The sequence below is a fragment of the Thamnophis sirtalis genome, unplaced genomic scaffold (assembly GCF_051295495.1).
Source record: "Thamnophis sirtalis isolate CommonGarterSnake01/CBP01778 unplaced genomic scaffold, rThaSir2_p1.2 scaffold_12, whole genome shotgun sequence".
NCBI classification, from domain to species: domain Eukaryota; kingdom Metazoa; phylum Chordata; class Lepidosauria; order Squamata; family Natricidae; genus Thamnophis; species Thamnophis sirtalis.
The window spans coordinates 59,359,629-59,379,523 of record NW_028261392.1 but is presented as its reverse complement, the minus strand read 5'-3'; the positions used below and the strand labels follow the sequence as shown (position 1 = coordinate 59,379,523).

The window sequence follows — 19,895 nt, the reverse complement described above, 5'->3', positions numbered from 1 at the left end:
ATCCTATTTTGCTTTTTTACAAGATGTCTCCAAGCAGAGGCGGATGAAAATATGAGAGTTCAGGGAGCAGAGTTTTATTAAGAAAAGGACAGAGGGAAGAGACAAGTATCTCTTTCTTTCTGCTCCTGGGTGTTAAGGAGCAGAAAACCTGGGTTTCCCACGTATTAAAAACAAACACAGAAATACTGTAACAGGTTGAAAAGAAAAGCCATGACTTTTCCGTGGCAGCAGAGGGAGTGCTCTCTCCTCTTTTCTAAGTTCTTCAGCATTCCTGCTTCATGGGATATATCAGTGCTGCTTTTCATCTGAGGGAAAAAACAAAACCAGGGAAAGTCAAATGGAAGAGTGGGCTGTCCTGCATGAGATTGTGTGTGTTTGTGTGCGTTTGAAATTTGTGTCCTAAGCTTCTGCAAACAATACAATGCTAGAACAAATGTTAAATTCCTCATATAGGTCTATCAGGAAGTTCATTTTACCCACTCAGCCATTGTAACAAAACCATTTGAGAGACCGCCTACTGCCAATTACCTCCACACGACCTATTAGATCTCACCGGTTAGGCCTCCTCCGAGTCCCATCTGCCGGTCAATGTCGACTGGCAACTACGCGGAGGAGAGCCTTCTCGGTGGCAGCTCCGACCCTGTGGAACGATCTCCCCGTGGAAATTCGTACCCTCACCACCCTCCAGACCTTCCGCACAGCCCTCAGAACTTGGCTATCCCGTCAGGCCTGGGGTTAAGACTACAACCCGCCCGAATAGTATGACTGTTGTGTTTTAATTATGTCTTATATGTTAAAAGTTTGTCTCCCCCCCGCTTTTTAAGTTGTAAGCCGCCCTGAGTCCCCCCAGGGAAAAGGGCGGCATATAAATAAACTTTAAATCAAATCAAATCAAAATCATTCCCAGCACAAGGATACCTGTGGAAAAATTAGCATTGTTTAACATTCTTTGTAAAAGAAAGAAGGGGCTGAAATTGTCATAGCAGAAAGCGTGTTTTCCCCCCCTGCCAAATAAAATTGGAATGGGGAAGGTTTGTAACTGAAATTTTTTTCTTACCTGTTTTTGTCTGCCTACTTCCATATATAGCAATCAGTGACGTGCAGTCAGGGGAGGCAGGAGAGGCAGAGCCTCACCACTGTCATCATGAAAAGAAAAAAAATGTAAAAGGAAAAAGGCTGAGGCAGTTGCTGCCAGAGTCACAGTGGATGACTCTGCTTAGTGCCTAACTGTTTAAAAAAGCCTATTAAAAAGTGCCCTCTATAGGAGGAGGCGGGAGAACCACATGCCTCATTTAGTCTGACTTTATGATCACTCGAGCAGAGTTAAGCAAGGGTTAAAAGCTGAAAAATTCCTTATGCAGATGAGGGACTTGTTTCTCTTGCCTCCTCCTGTAGAGGGTGTTTTTTTAGAGGCCTTTTTTAAACAGTTAAGCAGAGTCATCCATTGGAGACTCTGGCAGCAGCTAACCCAGCCTGACCTCAGCAGCTCTTGCCTTTGTCCTTTTACATTTTTACATTTTCATGCTGGCAGGCAAGAGCAGAGTTGAAATCCCTTTCTTTCTTTTTGCCTCACCAGCCATAAACCTCACCGCGCGTCACTGATAGCAATATATCTTTATGAGAAGCCAGTGATTTTAGTTTGCCCAGAGCTGCTTTTAGGGTTTGAGGGTGTTTTTTGGATATTATTCCACTATTTCTGGGAGCTCAATTTCGAATAGTGCCCTGAACTTTTGTTTGGCCTGCAGGGGAGACTGTGGAATCTTTTGGGCGGGACCATTTTCCTGGAGATCCAAAGAAACACATTCCAGAACATCAGGTAAGAGAGGGAGAAGAGAAAGGAGGTCCATGAGGGTGGCAGGATCCAGGAGTCAGATCTAAGATTTCCCCCCCCCCCATCTCTTTGACAAACATAGCATTTCTAGATTAATTATTGTTTCAAAGCAATCCGGGTGGGCAATTTTAATAAGCCTTTAATAGGTCTTATGACATATTTATTATTAAATAAATAATAAGAAGAGCCGAGGTGGCGCAGTGGTTAAATGCAGCACTGCAGGCTATTGCTAGATCAGCAGTTCAGCAGTTCAAATCTCACCGGCTCAGGGTTGACTCAGCCTTCCATCCTTCCGAGGTGGGTAAAATGAGGACCCAGATTGTTGGGGGCAATATGCTGACTCTCTGTAAACCGCTTAGAGAGGGCTGAAAGCCCTATGAAGCGGTATATAAGTCTACTGCTATTGCTATTGCTATATTGCTATTCATTTGATTTTAATTCTTCCTTATAACTTTTATAAATAACTCAAGGTAGCAAACATATCTAATTCCCCTTTCTCCTCCTATTTTCCGGACAACAGCTACCCTGGTAGGTGGGTTGAACTAACAGAGAGTGACTGGCCCCAAATCACCCAGCCGCCTTTCATGCCTAAGGCAGGACAAGAACACAACGTTTCTAGACCAGTGCTTTAACCACTACACCAAACTAGCTGTCATATATATGCCACCTGTCTTGCTGATTCTACTTTTTAAAATTAGGGACCACTGAATTGAGATATTCCAACTTCTTGTATCCCACTAGTGACTCATGCGTCACAAAAAGCAGCAGTTCTGTGATGAAATTGGATGTGTGAAATTTGAATAGTAAAACTAAATTCTAGTTGCCCTTGAGAAAGTCACTTATCTCCCACTTTCCATCTTTAATAGTATTGATTTGTTATAGGAATGGAAACAACGTTGAGTTGTCTCACTAGATTTTCTCTGCTATTAATTGATACAAGGAAAGACTTTGATTTACTCTTAGTTTTACAAATAGGATGATAAACCAACTATGGGTTTAGGCTACAAACAAAACTGTTGTGGCCCAGCAGGAGCCGTTGGAGCTGCCACCAGACTCCGACAGCGAGGGCCCCTATGAGTCGGCTCTGGAGAATGTGTAGGGGACAGGGATGTGGATGTGGAGGGGACAGGGTTCCGACTCCGAGTAGGGCACAGAGAGGCTGGTTGGCCACCAGGAGGCGCCTGAGCCTTGGATCAGTGGGGAGGAGACAAGGGAGAGTGATCCAGATGCCAGTAGTGAGTTGTTCCTGGATGCACGGCATCAAAGAGCTAATAGGCATCAGGAACAGTTGTGCAAGTACAGGAGGTAATTGCACTCAGCTGGTGGTCATTAGGTTCCTCTCCAGACTATAAAAAGACTGCTTGTGCACACGCCCCTCTTGCAGAAGTCAACGCATTGACTAAAAGTTGGAGAACTTTGGTAACTAGCTTGGCAGGCTGGATTGCTGCCAAGGTTTGTCTGAGTTGCTGCCAAGATCCGTATCTGTTTGTTATGCTTGGCTTTCAACCACCGAGGTTTTGGTTTCTTGATATTAAAGTACATTCCAGTTAAGCTTGTCTCGGCATTCGTTACTGGATGGAGGAGGGGGTCAGAACACAAAACTATCATTTAATTGTCTCTATGGATATGCTCTGTTTGGGTTACCTTGTGCTGATGTTTTCTCTTTGATGCCAGGCCATTTTCAATGCACGGACCCGGACTGTCTCTGAGAGTTCCACAATAACCCTTTCAGAAGATCCACCAGAAGCCTCCCAGGATGAAACCTCATTGGAGAAGAAACTAGTGGAGAAAACAGAGCAAGAGGTAGTGAAGGTGAGGCAATCTTGTTGAAATTTCAGCTGTTATTATCTGAAAATTATGCAGTTGTGAATGCTAGGATTATATTCTATTCTATCTTGAGCGTGGTGGGATCATTGTAGGTAATTTGACCCATGATGAAATTCATACAACACCTTAACTGCATTGTGGCAGCCAATTCATATTAACTACGAAATAAGGTGTATTATATATTTCATTTATTACATTCCAGTGAGTATTATGCCGGCTTCAAGGAGCCGAGGTGGCGCAGTGGTTAAATGCAGCACTGCAGGCTACTTCAGCTGCAGTTCTGCAGTTCGGCTGTTCAAATCTCACCGGCTCAGGGTTGACTCAGCCTTCCCTCCTTCCAAGGTGGGTAAAATGAGGACCCGGATTGTTGTTGGGGGCAATATGCTGACTCTGTAAACCGCTTAGAGTGGGCTGAAAACCCTAGGAAGCGGTATATAAGTCTAACTGCTATTGCTATTCAATTCTGAAAAAAATAATCAGTTTAGATCTACAAAAGAGGCCATCATTGATTTACTTATTTACTTTAAATGTATCTATTTGCTTTAATGTGTGTGTGTGTGTTTATACATTTTTAAAAAATTATATGAGGGAAGAAGCCTGTTCAAGATGCAGAAACTGAATGGATTTGGTCTACTTGAAATAGATGTTCATGAATGATTTTAAAAGCCAAAATCAGTATATTAAATTGTACCTGACACCTGCTGGTGACCAATGTCCCAGTGTTTAGTCTGAACAATGACTCTCATTCTCTAATAGATAAGTTAGAGCAGTTGTAGTCTTTGAGTAGTCATGAAGTCTAGACTGCTTTGCAGAAATTTAACTGGGACATGACAAGGGCATGGGTCAGGGGTCTCCAGGCCTCCTCCAGGAAGAGCTTCCAAGTGATGCACCAGCCGGTGCTAAGCAAAGGCTCTTTAATTATAATCTCCCATTAGCCATCCAACAATAGCCATGAGTCTAAGTGATTCACAAATCACAGACCTGCCATTTCAAAGGGAGGACAATCTCTTCCAGAATTATCACGGGTGCAGAGAGAGGCATCATATGGTGGTTCTCAAGCTGTGGTCCATGGACCCCTGGGAGACCGTGACCCGTCAAAACCACGGTCCACAAAAGCGCGCTCGACGAAAGCGCGCATTTGACGTCATCACAGCGCGCCGAAAAAAATTAAAAATTGAAATAAAAATAAAATTAAAGCAAGCCGATTCACATAAAGGTAAGGGTTAGGTTTAGGTTTAGGTTTAGGTTTAGGTTTAGGGTTAGGGTTAGGTTAAGGGTTAGGGTTAGGTTTAGAGCGTTAGGGTTACATTTAGCGTTAGGTTAAGGGTTAGCGTTAGGTTTAGCGTTAGGTTAAGGGTTAGGTTTAGGGTTAGATTTAGGCTTAGGTTAAGGGTTAGGTTTAGGGTTAGGTTTAGGGTTAGGTTTGGGGGGGGTTAGGGTAAGGTTTTCGCTTTATTTTTACATTTATCGATCACAGCGCGATGTTTTCGTCGCGCTGTGATGACGTCACATACGCGCTTTCGTCGAGCGTGCTTTTGTCTACCGCGGTTTTGTGGTGGAACCCTGGGAGACACCAATGTCATCACAGTGACTTTGTGACGCAAAGAAGAAATGTTATTATTTAAACCTTGAGTTCAGTCTTGGTGGCCTGTGGCCATAGTCCGTGGCCTCCAATATTTGAGAGGTTGCCACAAAGAGGAGGGAGTGAACTTATTTTTCAAAGCATCGGAGGGCAGGATAAGAAACAATGGCGGGAAACCAATCAAGGAGAGGAGCAACCTTAAATTAAAGGAGAAACGTCCTACTTAGCCAGCGGAACAGCTTGCCTTCAGAAGTTGTGGATGCTTCATCACTGGAGGTTTTAAAAAAAAAATTGGACAGCCATTTGTCTGAAACAGCATAGGGTCTCCTGCTTGAGCAGGGAGTTGGAGTAGAAAACCTTCAATGTTCTTTCCAGCTCTATTCTGATTGATTGAAAAGGTATTTAAAGCAAGTCTGTGGTGAAGAGAAGATTGAGAGCCACTGCCATATGTTTTGGACAAACTGCAACTCAACTTCCTTGGGCTTCAACTTTAGCCTATTTCTTCCCAATCCATACAGCCTTCAGGCGCTGGTCAGAGCCCCCATGATATATCCTGATATCACCAGCTTGGTCAGGGTAGAGATGCCTATCTGGGCATAATCAGAAAAATAGCAATACCTGATCCCAAACTGATAGAGGTTTTCTCCCAGCAATTTACATAAATATTAAATAAATATTAAACAGGAAAGAGAGATACTTCCCTATTGTAGCAGGCTCTCTTTCCCACTATTGCCATTCAAAACCATCCACTCGTGAAATCATAGAACCAGTGTGAAACATTGCCTCCACTTATATATGATTTCAAAATAAGGGTTTTGATAAGAACAGCTTGAGTCAGACTATGTTTATGTTTATGTTTATTTAATTTGTATGCCGCCCCACTCCCAAGGGATTCGGGGCGGCTAACAACAAAGGAGCGGGGGGATACAAATAGGACAAAAGACAGACAGAGTAAAAACAACAGTCATAACGATTCAAGTGGGGCTGGAAATTCTTCAGCCTCAGGCCTGCCGGAACCACCAGGTCTTCGTGGCTTTGCGGAAAGCCTGGAGGGTGGTGAGGGTCCGGATCTCCAAGGGGAGATCGTTCCAGAGGGCCGGAGCAGCCACAGAGAAGGCCCTCCCCCGAGGATTTGCCAGTCGGCATTGGCTGGCGGATGGAATTCGGAGGAGGCCTAATCTGTGGGATCTGATCGATCGTAGGGAGGTAACTATGGAAATGTAATGGATCTTCCATGTTCAGAGTCAACATGCCATTCAAGATTAGATATGAGGACAAACAAGAGGGAAATTAGTTTGTTTCTAGGCCAGTGGTGGGTTTCAATTTTTTTTAGAACCTCTTCTGTAGGTGTGGCCTGCTTTGTGGGAGTGGCTTGCTGGCCATGTGACTGGGTGGGCGTGGCCAACTTGTAAAATGTGGTGAAACTCACTTAACAATGCTCTTGCTTAGCAACCAAAATGTTGGCTCAGAAACTCTGGCATTTGAAGCACGCAAGCCTTAAAGCTGTAAAGTTACAAGACCCTTGCACCCCTAACCCTTTAGAAAAAAAAACCCAGGGGTGTTCAAACTTGACAGCTTTAAGACTTGTGGACTTCAACTCCCAGAATTCCTCCTCTCGCTCTTCAACTTGATGATGTGCGGACGGGTGGGGGGAGGGAGCTGGAACTGATTATAAACGGCACTGTAGATTTGTGGAACCTCTTCTATAGAAGAGGTTAGAACTGGCAGGAACTCACCCCTGTTCTAGGCCTACGTGTGAGCTTCTCAGAAACATTTAATTGGGTTCTTTTGGAAACATAATGCTGGACCAGAAGAAGAATTAGAGGAATGAAAAACCACTGCAGATGAAGAAGATGAGGTTGGGGGAGGCTCATAATCTCAACAGTAAAATGTGAGATTCCAGTTCCTCCTGCTCCTTCATGGCATGCTTATGGCTGGATCAGAGACTGAATGTCTTCTATGTCTAGAAGAAGAAAAGACCAGCATGTTCCACTCAAGATTTTGTATCCCTCCAGACTTCTGGTTTTGGCTGGTTCCGTTGGTTCCGTTCCAAGGCAAATAAAGATGAAGAACCATCTGAAAAAAATCCAGTTGCTTCTTTGGACTCAACTACTCCAGTTTCTCAGGTAACAAAGAGTCTTTTTTTTTTTTTTTAGAAAAAGAGGTTTTTTTGGGGGGGGGGTGGTGGTAGTGGTGGTTTCAGCAATGTGTCTTCAGAAAAATCTAGTTTTTCTCAGCAGCAGAATCTAGCAGAACAGCAGGAGTTATCATGAATGGTCTTTTAACTGATAGAAGTTCTGAAAGCATCCAAGGACCCCAGCTTGAAAATATTATCCTAGACTGTTGTGGCCCAGCAGGAGCCGTTGGAGCTGCCACCAGACTCCGACAGCGAGGGGCCCTATGAGTCGGCTCTGGGGGATGTGGAGGACCCTGGACAGGGTTCCGACTCCGAGCAGGGCACAGAGAGGCTGGTTGGTCACCAGGATAGCAATAGCAATAGCAATAGCAGTAGACTTATATACCGCTTCATAGGCCTTTCAGGCCTCTCTAAGCGGTTTACAGAGAGTCAGCATATTGCCCCCAACAATCTGGGTCCTCATTTTACCCACCTCGGAAGGATGGAAGGCTGAGTCAACCCTGAGCCGGTGAGATTTGAACCGCTGACCTGCTGATCTAGCAGTAGCCTGCAGTGCTGCATTTAACCACTGCGCCACCTTGGCGCCTGAGCCTTGGACCAGTGGGGAGGAGACAAGGGAGAGTGATCCGGACGTCAGTAGTGGGGAGGAACCAAGCGAGTTGTTCCTAGATGCCCGGCACCGGAGAGCTAATAGGCGTAAAGAGCAGTTACGCAGTTACAGGAGATAATTGCACTCAGCTGGTGGTCATTAGGCTCCTCTCCAGACTATAAAAGGACTGCTTGTGTACACACCCCTTTTGCAGAAGTCAACGCATTAACTAATGTTGGAGAACTGTGGCGTTAGCTTGGCAGGCTGGATTGCTGCCAAGGCTTATCTGTGCTGGATTGCTGCCAAGGCTTATCTGTGCTGGATTGCTGCCAAGGACCTGTCTGTCTGTGAATAAATTCCGTAAAGTATCTTTGGCTCGGAGTGCTTTGGTGTGGGCCAAGGGGGAGCGGGAGTCAGTACATAAACCTATCATTTTAGGGAGGCTGAATACAAAAAGTGGGATCACTATTGCTTATACAGCCTGTTTGCGTTTTGTAGAAAACCAGTGAGACACTGGAGTTGTTGGGGTCTTTGGGAATCTCGTATTACAGCTGCTGGAGGCTTCTGTGGTGGGGAGAGGGAGACTGAACTACAAGGGAAAAGGCTGGAATTGACAGCTTCATCTGACACACACACACACAAAGTTTGATTCCTTGTACGCTCAACAGAATCAAATAGTAAAGCTTTTGTCAGATTGTACCACTTTCAGCCACTGTGAGGATCAAACTTTGGAAGGCCCCTAATGAACCCCAAGTTAAAAAAAAAGAACAACTGTAAGTAAAAATGAACGCCTCAGTCTGTTTGCCGAGAGAACAAACAGCATGACGAAGTGAAAACTTGGCAGGATCTTCTCTGACATATTTCGTTTGTGCAGAAAGGTTTTCACACGGAGGAACATTCTTTCTTCCTTCTTGCACCCTGCAGTTGGTGTGTCTAAATAAGAATCCACAGATGCATTATTCATGCGTTGTCTCTTGTGCTGGCCGTCTTCTCTTCCACTGCCCTCACCTCAGTCTTCGTCTGTTTGTCTTCCCACCCCAATTTCCAACTTTGTACATACTGTACAGTACCTCCATTCCCCACTGTGAGTGTTTTGTTAATATTTATGATGTTGTTAAGGATTTATTGGATTCTTTTCTCTTCCACCCATCCTGGCTTCAGGTTAATTTTTTCTCTCGCATTTCTTTTCATTCATTCCTCTTGTTTCTTCAGTACCTAGAGATAAAGAAATACTTGCTTATTTTTATTGATTGCTTTGCACTTTTATTGTGTGGAGATAATAACATTGTTAATAATGCAGTTATTGATACCAATAGCAGGCAACACTTGGGCAAACTTGAGTCATCTCAGAAAATGGGTTGAACATGGTTAACGCTTAGATGGAAACCACTAGGAAATTTTGGTGCTATAAGCTAAACTGGGAAGTCAGAAAAGATCTAAAAGAAAACAGTGGCAAATAAGGATTATGTGTATTTAAAATTGTTGATTTACCCTTCTCACAAATGTAACCCTGGATGGCTTACCATAAAAATAGCTAAAGAAAAAAAGGAAAGGATATGAAACAAAGTTGTGTGTGTGGAAACATCCCCAAGAAAACATGAATTGGGATCTGAAAGAGACACCTATAACAATAGAAAAAGAAAGGAAGGGAAGAAGGAAGGAAAGGAGGGAGGAAGGAAGTAGAGAATGGAGGGACGAAGGAAAGGAAAGGAGTGGAGGGTAGAAGAGAGGAAGAGAAGGAAAGAAAGTAGGAGAAGAAGAAGAAGTGTGGTGGAGAGGTAAGGGAAGAAGAATGAGATAAGGGAAGGTGGGTAGAGGGGAGAGAAAAAGAAGAAGAGGGAGGAGGAAGAGAAAGAAAGAGAAGGAATTGATCCTCAGATTTTCTCAGGCAATACTGTGTTTCTTGGCTTGGAAATTAACTTTCAATTTCTTGGCTAGTTCGGTCATTTCTCACTTTCTGAAGTAAACTGACAGCCAGATGACATATAATTAGCTTTCTTTGGGGGAGAGGAAATTAGAAAATAAAAATAATTAACTCAGTGATGTGTGCTACAACAGTTATAGGTAAAATGGTGTCATTAAGAATAAGACGGAGGGATGGTCATGCTTAGGAGAACCTAGGAGTTTTCAAGAAGTACTCCTCCCTCCATTGAGTTTTCCTCCTTCAAATGTTTCAGGTAAGACTGAATAAGTTTAGTAGCTCCACTGAACAGGTTGTCCAGATGTGACTGCGATGTTTATTACAGGCACTCAAGAAAATGTTGAAAAATGATGTTATTTATCAACAAGTTTCAGCCCTGGTGATGTTTGTGGTGTATCCGTTCTTTCTTCCCACATTGACCTGGCTTCTGTCTCTTTCAGTTGGTTGGGCTGCTCCCAGGAGATTTGTGTGAATTAATTGTATTCCTAAAGCATTTTGAATAATCATTGTTAATAAAGAGGAACTTTCCAATATAATGAATAGACTGAGCTCACAAAATAGCAGCTGGAAAATGACCTTTGCTTCATTTTGAATTTCCCTTGGCAAAAAAGAAAATTGAAAATGCAACGGAAGTGTACTTGAAACATCTGAATTGAATATTTCTTTGTAATGTCCTATCATAACTATCTTGGTCCTTTGCTTTATTTCTAAACTCCTTTGGTGCAAGCTCCTTTGTACTACCAAAGGAAGAGCAAACCTGCCTTAAAGTTGAATCCTTACATAACAACTAATGCTAACCATTGGACAGGTCACGTTCTTCTAGGACTTCTGGGGAGTCACGTGCGCTGACAAATAGTTGCTTCATATTTCAGGATTTATTTATTTATTTCTAAGATGTATATGGCCAATCCTCTAGTAATGTGCAACTGTGGGTAGTGAACATCAGTATTAACAGTGGTGGGTTTCAAAAATTGTTCGAACCTACTCTGTGGGTGTGGCCTCCTTTGTGGGAGTGGCTTGCCGCCCATGTGACCGGATGGGAGTGGCTTGCCGCCCATGTGACCGGATATGAAGATGCCGACGACACTTGTCAGAACCACCTTAAATTACCTCACACACAGCACTGGCATGCATAAGAATAGGATGTAAACGTGTTTTTTAAAAGGCATCTTTGGTTTGCGTTAAAACAACTTCAACACACGCAATGTTCTGATTGCACCACAAACGCAGTAGTCATCCTTACCTTTCACAGAGGCACTGAGTTTTATAAATAGGAGCATGATAGTGTAGAATAATCATATCCAAGGACCAGTGGTGGGTTTCAAAAAATTTTGGAACCTCTTCTGTAGGTGTGGCCGGCTTTCCGGGTCCACTGGTGGAACCTCTTCTAACCGGTTCAGTAGATTTGATGAACTGTTCTACCAAATAGGTGCAAACTGGTAGGAATCCACTTCTGAGTATTAAAAAGACAAATAATAAATCAATACAAAAAAGAAAAGAAAAAAAACCAGGCGCCCAATCCATAACAACAACTATTGATCTCTTTAGTCTCTGGGCTCCAATCTTAATATCCCAGAGCCTGTGAGAAATGCCAGTTCTCCACTAATTTAAGGAAATATGGTGGCCTGCCTGATCTCAAGGGGAAACATGTTCCTCAAACTTCTCAGGAAGGTTGAAGGTAATAGCCAGCAATTTATTTCATCACTATTGTATATTTTCCTTCTCTAGGAGAAAATCCCTCAGCCCCTTTTCGTTTCACCCACGAATGAGGCAAAATCTACTGCACGTCATGGCCCTCCTCCCCTTTCTCCCACAGAAGGCAATCCTTTTCCCAAGAGATCTCCAGGTAAATATAACCCTGCATGTTTCTGAATGAATTGCTCAACATTTTGTTAGTTTAGTTGTAACTGAGGTGGCGCAGTGGTTAGGGTGCAGGACACTTTAGCTGACTGTTATCTGCAGTTCAGCGGTTCTAACCTCACCGGCTCAAGGTTGACTCAGCCTTCCATCCTTCCGAGGTGGGTGAAATGAGGACCCAGACTGTGGGGGCGATATGCTGACTCTGTAAACCGCTTAGAGAGGGCTGAAAGCCCTATGAAGCGGTATATAAATCTAACTGCTATTGCTATTGCTAACTAAAGATTTTCTGTTTCCTCAGACGGACCACGAGATGGGTAGGAAAGAAATTTAATAATAATTCCATGCATAGAAATTTTTGGCATTTCATCTCCTTTTTTGTGCATAACGAAACCCTACATTTTTGATATACCCCTCAACTTTTGGAATCAGGTTCTCGGAGACAGGGAAAACTAAAGGGTTTTACTGCTGAGGGAGGGTGGAAGGATGATGGATCTTCATAATTGTCCCAATGTCCCAATGGTCATGTGATTCTGATTTCGGTTTTGGGCAACTGGCCCTCTCAATTCAATATCACATCAACATCATTTGTGACCTTCACTACTGGCTTCTGACAAACAAAGTCATTGGTAAGAAGTTGGCAAGCGGTCACAAATGGTGATCACACCACCACAGGCTGCTATGACCATGGGAGATTTGCCATTGTTATGGCATAACAATACAGCTGGGACTGCCACAATCACTGTTGTATGTCTGCATGACATTGCACCATATCACCCCGAGGACAACCTGTACTACTTTAAATCATCATCTACTTTTGAAAAACATATAATATTTGTTATTTCTCCAGAAGCTCAACATTCACAAGGCCATAGCAGCATGGAAGCAACTATCATTTCAGATGCTGGTGATCAGGTGAGATGTGGAAAGCAGTGTAGAATACAAAATGAAACCTTTAGTTTGGGGGAAAAAAATGTCATTGGGAAAGTCAGCAATCTAGTCAAACAGACTTTCTGGCAATCCAGGTTGGAAGAAGAACAATGTTGTGGCAACTTCACTTTTGGTGGTATAGTACATTCCAGTGATAGGTTACCAGAACCTGTTTCAGTTTTCCGGTTTCCATAATAATCTTGATTTGGGCTTATTGGATATGAAATTCAGAGATATATGAAACCATGGGTAACTTACTTCTTGCTTTTCTTTTTTTTTCCAATCTATTTTTTTATTTTTAAACATAAAAATAAAAAAAAACAATATTAAAAAAATGATCTCATCCATTACATACAGCATGTCGTTTGGTTACAAGTCATTTTGCATCCATATTCTCAATTACATTTACAATCACATCATTTTTCATCTAGTATAACTAAATACCTCACTTTCATGTATATTCAACTACAATTAATATTTTTTTCCAATAAATTCCCTTACATTCTTGATTGTCTATTTAATAACAGTATACCTTTATATAATCACAGATCCCAATATGAAAGAGATTTACCAACCATTTATATTTGTATATCACTGTTTTCAATTATGTATAATTCTACCAATCAACTATACTTCTTGCTTTTCTTTTTTTTTTCAATCTATTTTTTATTTTTAAATATATAAAAAAACAATATTAAAAAAATGATCTCATCCATTACATACAGCATGTCGTTTGGTTACAAGTCTTTTTGCATCCATATTCTCAATTACATTTACAAGCACATCATTTTTCATCTAGTATAACTAAATACCTCACTTTCATTGTACAATGTATATTCAATTACAATTAATATTATTTTTTTTCAATAAACCCAATTCCCTTACATTCTTGATTGTCTATTTAATAACAGTATACCTTTATATAATCACAGATCCCAATGTGAAAGAGATTTACCAACCATTTATATTTGTATATCACTGTTTTCAATTATGTATAATTCCACCAATCAACTATACTTCTTGCTTTTCTTGATTACTCTTGACAATTCATAATTTATCCCCTGCTATTTCAGACTAGTTCCTTCAGACATCAATTCAACCCTGATAGCATGCCTCTACCCCCCACAGAAGGGACAGTTCCTATGTACAACCCTACTCAGGTATGTGAGGTTACACACGTAAAGTGGGCAGTTGTTAAGAAAGAGACGTTTCAGGCCAAGTAGCTATATTATAATACGCTATAAACAGAAACCCAAGAAAGGTATCAATAGAACAATGTGAACCTTTCTAATACATCTTTAGAATCCTCCTAATAATCCCTCAATAATGGAAAAAGAGGCTCACCTAATCTAGATAGCACAAAATTGGGAAAGACCGATACAATTGAACATTTTGCTGCAGACTAGCCAGGAAGGAAACAATAGCTTTTCTTCGATGCCAGTCTCTTATCCTAGAGCAATGGGTCTCAACCTTCCTAATGCCGCGACCCTTGAATACAGTTCCTCATGTTGTGGTAACCCCCAACCATAAAATTATTTTATGTTTTCAAAAATATGTGTTTTCTGATGGTCTTAGACAGTGGTGGGATTAAAATAATTTAACAACCGGTTCTCTGCCCTAATGACTATCTGGGTAGGTGGGGCTCGGTGGTCATGTGACTGGGTGGGCGTGGCCAACTCAAGGTCACTCAGGTTGATGGGCGCTTCGCCTTAGCTGTTACAATGTAGTAAGGGTTAACCAGAGAGGCAGTTTCTGTAAGCAGGTCAATAAAGATTAGGCTAGTAACAACACCAGAGTGTTTCCTTCCTGCCTTCCTTACAGGATTAGCCCTGTAAAGTGGGAAAAAAGGAAAGGAGATTTCTTCCAACAATTGATTCTCTGAACTACCTAGAAAGTTACCAACTGGTTCTCCCGAATAGGTGCGAACTGGCTGAATCCCACCACTGGTCTTAGGCGACCCCCGTGAAAGAGTTGTTCGACTCTCAAAGGGATCCCGAACCACAGGTTGAGAACCGCTGTCCTAGAGGTATACTTTCTGTATGTCTGGAGGAATAGGAGGAAGAGAAATGTATGGGAAAACCTGTGTTCCAATTGTTTAAGCAATCCATTATTAAATATAGTTTTGTGTGAGTTCATTGGCAAAAAAATATGGTTAGAGTTCTGAAACACAGTGTAATGTTGATACTTTTCATAACTATCATTTTGGAGCTGCAAACTGTGATAAAATATTGACATCTTAAATGTTCTTATTGCACAGTCAATGATTTGAATTATGAAAAATTGCCAATGTTACAAGACAATTCTTTCTTATCAGGCCTCTGGCATTGGGCATCTGCAACAGAATTTTCAGCAATACTACCCACATCATCTGCAATACAAATAATCCAGGATACTTCTGTGACTGTTCCCCTGATCAGAAACCATTTCCTTACCCAAAGATGACAGTTCTATGATGTCTTTGCTACCCTTCCTGCTTACTGGCATTTGAGCTTGTTATCAAAAGGATAACAGCACATGTGTTTATTGTTTAATGTTATATGGCCTCGGTTATGCACAGTATATATGTGACTGTACGAAATGAAAATGGAAAATAAAAAACACATTCACAACAAGGAAAAAAAAAGGATAACAGCACAAATGTGAACTATAAGCCCCTTTCAGTTTTATTTGCTTGGTATTTTTAAAAGACAGTTTTACAGCAAATGGCATAGAGATGGACATAAAATAAAAAGAAAAGGGAACACCCCCCTTTATTTTCTGTCTTTTGTTCTAAGAAGGGAACTGTTAATACATTGCCACTTAACAGGTATTCATAATCTATTGCTCAATTGGTTTGAAATTGTAGTCCAAACATATCTGGAGGATGCTAACTGGGAAAGAACAACATCTTTTTAAAATAAATGTACATAGGATCTCTTGTATATTTGCTTGAGAATAAATCGGTTGAGATCTGTGTAATTTCAGGGCAAATTAAATTATGCTGTACTGAAGAAGAACATATACTTAAACATAGCTACTTGGGAATAAATCTCATTTTTAAAATTTGTATCTTCTTTGTTAAGAAGTTGTATAACATACTTAGGGTTTGGTTCCAGCCCAGTATTGTATGAAAACTTATACACACACTCAAAGTCATTTTATGTAGTGCACAATCTTGAAATATTTTACATATCATCCCAGTAATAAAACCAAAAATTGTAGTCCAATGGATGTTCTTGTTAATAAAAAAATGCTGGCAGTTAAATGACCAAAGCGAAATGGCTTTCTTTTGAAATACATGTTTTCTGAATAAAGTTATGTTTGTTAGTATATTGTTGTACTCTTCATTTCTTCAGTCTTGAATCATCGAAGATTTTTGTATCAATATAGGAAAACGTTTTCCACTGTTGTAGCCCTCAATTTGTGACCTTGTGAACTAGATCGCAAGTGGCACTTTTGATGATTTGAATTCGAGAACCTTGTCCCAGAGTGTATCTCTTCCCCTGACCCCTTTGGAAATTATTCTGATGGATGTCACATCGCTGGGAAGCATAGATAGGCTGTATTGTCTTGAGAAAGCTCTGGTCAGCAGTAATCCTATCTGGATTACTACTTTTTCTGGTAGACCTTCTGTTAAGTGCTTGTAAGTTAATCTGTAAAACCATAATCACATTTCTTCTTCTCACTTTGATTTAGGGACTAGGCTGCACTGCTGAATTGTCTTTTAATCCTATATAGCATTGACATTTGCTTGATACAAATCGGTTTGTGGTACACAGGGACGTGCAGTCAGGGGAGGCAGAGCCTCACCACTGTCATCATGAAAAGAAAGAAAAATGTAAAAGGAAAAAGGCAAGAGCTGAGGTCAGGCTGAGCTAGTTGCTGCCAGAGTCACCATGGATGACTCTGCTTAGTGCTTAACTGTTTAAAAAAGTCTCCAAAAAAGTGCCCTCTAGAGGAGGTGGCAGGAGAACGACGTGCCTCATCTAGTCTGACTTTTTATGATCACTCAAGCAGAGTTAAGCAAGGGTTAAAAGCCAAAAAATTCCTGAAGTAGATGAGGCACGTTGTTCTCCTGCCTCCTCCTGTAGAGGGTGCTTTTTAGAGGCTTTTTTAAACAGTTAAGCAGAGTCACCCACAGTGACTCTGGCAGCAACTAGCTCAGCCTGACCTCAGCAGCTCTTGCTTTTTTCCTTTTACATTTTTTTTTCTTTTCATGATGGCAGGCAAGAGCAGAGTACATCTAAGCTTTGTCTTCCCAACCCCAAAAGATTCTGAGCAGCACATGGCATCAACCAAAAACATAATCAATAGCAAATCCAAATTAATGTAGAACGAAAAAAATAACTAGGGTGCAAAAGCAAAGCAAAAATAAAACCCAAGGTAAGTGCCCATGATAAGTGAACTGGGACCAAACACATATTGGAACAACTTGTTTACCAAATTGCAGCAAGAAGAGGCTGCACATAGTTCTTAGGAAAAAAATACCATAAAGTATTACGGAAAAGGCAGGCCATCTCAGTCATGCACCATGAACCTCAGTCAGGGTGGGACTGAATTTTCAGTAGACTCTTTCCCAGAGCAGATATAATTCTGGCAAGGAATTGCCTGATTTATCTCACTGCTGTGCAATTCAGGGTTTTAAAAAATAACGTCCGAAGACTCGAGCCAAGGTGGCGCAGTGGTTAGGGTGCAGTACTGCAGGCCACTTCCGCTGACTGTTATCTGCAGTTCAGCGGTTCTAATCTCACGGTTGACTCAGCCTTCCATCCTTCCGAGGTGGGTGAAATGAGGACCCAGACTGTGGGGGCGATATGCTGACTCTGTAAACCGCTTAGAGAGGGCTGGAAGCCCTAGGAAGCGGTATATAAGTCTAACTGCTATTGCTATTGCTAGACTCGGAAACCAATGCAGCAACTTGGGGTGCAATTTCATATTGTGCTGGCTGAAACTTCTGAGTGAGCTCCGAAGACCTCTTGCAGAGCGGGTTTCAGGAGTTCAACTAATGGTGATCAAGGCACGAGTTACTAAAGGTCAAGCTGCCTAATTTCCACTGGCTGCTTAAGCAGATCACAAGTCAGGAAGAACCCCAAGTCACGAACCCCCCTGGCTTCCTCTGGAGTCACTATAAAATTATTGCCAATGTTTCCATGCTCTCTTTTTAGGCCTGGTTAAAGGTGGAATCACTATTATACAGGGAAAAAAATGAATCTAGCTTATTTTTCTGCTTGGTATTAATTTGTCTGATTAATAAAACCACATTTTCAAAACTTCTGAGTATTATTTATGATTACGGGGAGACAAGGAGCATACTAAATAGAGGCACACTGGTTTACATGCACACTGCTTTCATTATGTATGCGGATCAGAACATGTCCCTTGAGTTGCTGAAGTAGCACACAGATGTATAAAATTTGCATATATGTCCTCCTCCTCCATGGGTAGACGAGGCATCAAATGCTGGGAAAGGGGAGGAGGCAGAGAAGAGCCGAGGTGGCACAGTGGTTAGAGTGCAGTACTGCAGGCTACTTCAGCTGACTGCTAGTTCGGCAGTTCGGCTGTTCAAATCTCACCGGCTCAGGGTTGACTCAGCCTTCCATCCTTCCGAGGTGGGTAAAATGAGGACCCAGATTGTTGTTGGGGGCGATATGCTGACTCTGTAAACTGCTTAGAGAGGGCTGAAAGCCCCATGAAGCGGTATATTGCTATAAAATGGCATCAAGGTGTGGACAACCCAAATTATTTAATACAATTTTCCCAACCTGAAATCTGGGGACCTATGGTGATCTCTAACATCACGGTGAGGGGCTGCCTGATGCCAAATTAAACCATTTTTTAAATTGCCCAAGTTCCAAATTATTAAATCTTACATTTGCTTAAAACCATAGACTTATGCCACAATTTCCCCAAATTTGAGAAAATTCCATAAATCTTGTAAGACTAGACTGAAATATGAAAATGTAGTCATTGCTTGATACTTTAATTTTTACACGCATACTTTTAAATTGGGAGGCACAGGTAGTCCTTGACTTATTACAGTATGCTTAGTGATCACTCAAGGTTACAATAGCACTGAAAAAAGTGACTTATTTTTCACATTTGTGACCGTTGCAGCATCCCCATGGTATTGTGAAATACATTCAGATGCTAGATTCACATTTCTGACGGTGGCAGGGTCCCGGGGTCATGTGACGTTTTTAAAACTCACAGCCTGTGGACACCCAAGATGTTTTTAAAACTCACAGCCTGTGCACAGCACACACTCTTCCAGCCCCTCTGCCTCTTCCCTCTTCCTGGATTCACTCCGATGTTTTTAAAAGAGTGGAATAGTGTGTGTGTGTACACAGGCTGTTGGTTTTAAAAATGTCTTGTGTGTACACAGGCTGTGGGTTTTAAAAATGTCTGAGTGAATCCAGGAAGAGGGAAGAGGCAGAGGGGCTGGAAGAGTGTGTGTAAGGTGGCCAGTAATGTTGAAGAGCGGCAAGGACAGCCATATTTCCTCTGTAAGTAGCTGTTTTATTGTTTTGTGTACTTATTTTATTCTTATTTAAGTAGTAAGTGCACAAAATAATAAATTTCCTTTTTTACATCTTTTTTGTTGGTCATTCTTTGGGGCAAAGAATTCAGTGACATTCTTCTTGGCCACTCCCACCCAGTCACATGACTGCCAAGCCACTCCCACTCAGTCACATGTCTGCCAAGCCACTCCCACTCGATCACATGACCACCAAGCCACTCCCACCTGGTCACATGACCACCAAACCACTCCCACAAAACAGGCCACACCTACAGAATAGGTTCTAAAAATTTTTGAAACCCACCACTGGGCAAAGCTCAACAAATTTCTCATTTAGCAACATACATTTTGAGCTCAATTGTGATCGTAAGTTAAGGGCTATGTGTACTTGTACTGTATAAGCTCAGATGCCAGAATGCTCACAGGTCCTGGGTGTTGACCTCTACCTAATGTACAGATTGGAAAACTGATTGGAAACCTCAATTGATGACCACAATTGGGACAGGGATTTTCATTGCTAGGCGAAATGGTCATGAAGCATGATGTCATGTGACTGTGTTACTTAGCAACGGCAATTCCTGGTTGCTGTTGTGAATCACTGTGAGTTGTTAAGTGTCATATGGTTGCCATTTGGGATCTGCTGGCTTTCCTATTGAATTAGCTTCTGAGAAGCTAGCAAACAAAGGTTGCAAATGACTATCGTGGGACTGTGGGACTGTGGTTTA

The 19,895-nt window shown here is 41.8% G+C and overlaps 1 protein-coding gene across 1 annotated transcript in view; it reads left to right on the top strand.

Moving 5' to 3' along the window:
- Positions 1 to 15,976, top strand: part of SEC16B (SEC16 homolog B, endoplasmic reticulum export factor) — an 82,393-nt gene extending 66,417 nt beyond the window's left edge. Inside the window, exons 20-26 of the mRNA XM_087726816.1 lie at positions 1,746 to 1,816; positions 3,506 to 3,643; positions 7,256 to 7,366; positions 11,616 to 11,733; positions 12,595 to 12,659; positions 13,748 to 13,834; positions 14,989 to 15,976. Coding sequence (XP_087582942.1) covers positions 1,746 to 1,816; positions 3,506 to 3,643; positions 7,256 to 7,366; positions 11,616 to 11,733; positions 12,595 to 12,659; positions 13,748 to 13,834; positions 14,989 to 15,057 — 659 coding nt within the window. The 3' untranslated portion in view covers positions 15,058 to 15,976. The remainder of the gene's footprint in view (positions 1 to 1,745; positions 1,817 to 3,505; positions 3,644 to 7,255; positions 7,367 to 11,615; positions 11,734 to 12,594; positions 12,660 to 13,747; positions 13,835 to 14,988) is intronic.
- The last annotated feature ends 3,919 nt before the right edge of the window (positions 15,977 to 19,895 follow it).